This window comes from Seriola lalandi, unplaced genomic scaffold, assembly GCF_002814215.2.
Source record: "Seriola lalandi dorsalis isolate HSWRI2012SDOR001 ecotype SW California unplaced genomic scaffold, Sedor1 jcf7180002006687, whole genome shotgun sequence".
Lineage (NCBI taxonomy): Eukaryota > Metazoa > Chordata > Actinopteri > Carangiformes > Carangidae > Seriola > Seriola lalandi.
Window position 1 is genome coordinate 1 of NW_019477340.1, and position 1,189 is coordinate 1,189.

The window sequence follows — 1,189 nt, forward strand, 5'->3', positions numbered from 1 at the left end:
TTCTTTCCTTTCAGCTCCATCCTCGTATTGATGCCAGGAACCCTAATGAGAACTTGGGGGTCTTGCTGATCGAGTTCTTTGAGTTGTATGGCCGCCATTTCAACTACTTGAAAACAGGGATCCGCATCAAAAATGGAGGCGCATACATAGCCAAAGAGGAGATCATGAAGGCCATGACAAATGGATACAGGCCATCCATGCTCTGCATAGAGGACCCACTGCTTCCAGGTGTGTCATTTTTTACTAGTTTAAGATGATTTACAGTGAATAAAAAACTTCCTACCCAAGTAGCTGGCTAAAATAGCTGGCTATTTGTACAGTCGCTCTTTAAGTTTATTTATTGTTCAGAAAGAAAAATTAATTAGAAAAAAAGATGAATTGATAAAATTGATTGACACAAGTTTGAAAGAAGTAATTAATTGAAACTTTCTTATTTTGGCACCATCCGGTGGTGGTGTCAAGAATGTCATGGTCGAAGGCAGCAGTTCTACACAGAATGAATAAATAAACCCCTGAACAAGCGTAACCTGTGCTGCTTCAAACAAATACACAGGCAATTAGAATAATTTTAAATATGCTTTAATCACAGGTCCACAGTTCATATGGTTAGGCACATTTTGGCTTTTACATGTCAGACTCCCAACACATAGCACCACTATTTGATCATATAGCTTGATCTTAAATAAGAACACATATACAAACATACTTTGTATATATGTTCATATTGTCATGTAATAGATACATGAAATGTTGCAATCAGTAGCAAGTTTAGAAAAAGTAAAACTGGTTGAATTGAACTCATAACTATCATTATTGTCTTTGTCTTGCCACCATGTAGGTAATGATGTGGGGAGAGGTTCCTATGGTGCCATGCATGTCAAGCAGGTGTTTGACTATGCCTACACTGTCCTGAGTCATGCTGTGTCACCACTTGCACGGTCATATCCCAACAAAGACTGTGAAAGGTTAGAGTTCAGTCCATTCAACAGCAATAAAGATACTTTGGATAAAACCGGCACTCTGTGAAAACCCTTTCTCTCTCCCTCCTGCAGCACCTTGGGCAGGATAATCAGGTTGACCCAGGAAGTGATCGACTACAGGGAATGGATCATTAAAAAGTGGGGCGGCAGGGATCTGACGCGAACAGACAACAGAGGTACCATTCTTTACACTTGAAAACTATAGTGAT

The 1,189-nt window shown here is 39.6% G+C and overlaps 1 protein-coding gene across 1 annotated transcript; it reads left to right on the forward strand.

Moving 5' to 3' along the window:
* Nucleotides 1–17: 17 nt before the first annotated feature.
* Nucleotides 18–1,156, forward strand: LOC111671198 (terminal nucleotidyltransferase 4A-like; the record flags this gene model as incomplete). The annotated part of the gene is made up of 3 exons (XM_023428245.2): nt 18–228; nt 839–965; nt 1,053–1,156. Coding segments are annotated over exons 1-3 (295 nt in total), but the record flags the coding sequence as incomplete, so codon positions are not given.
* Between the last annotated feature and the right edge of the window lie 33 nt (nt 1,157–1,189).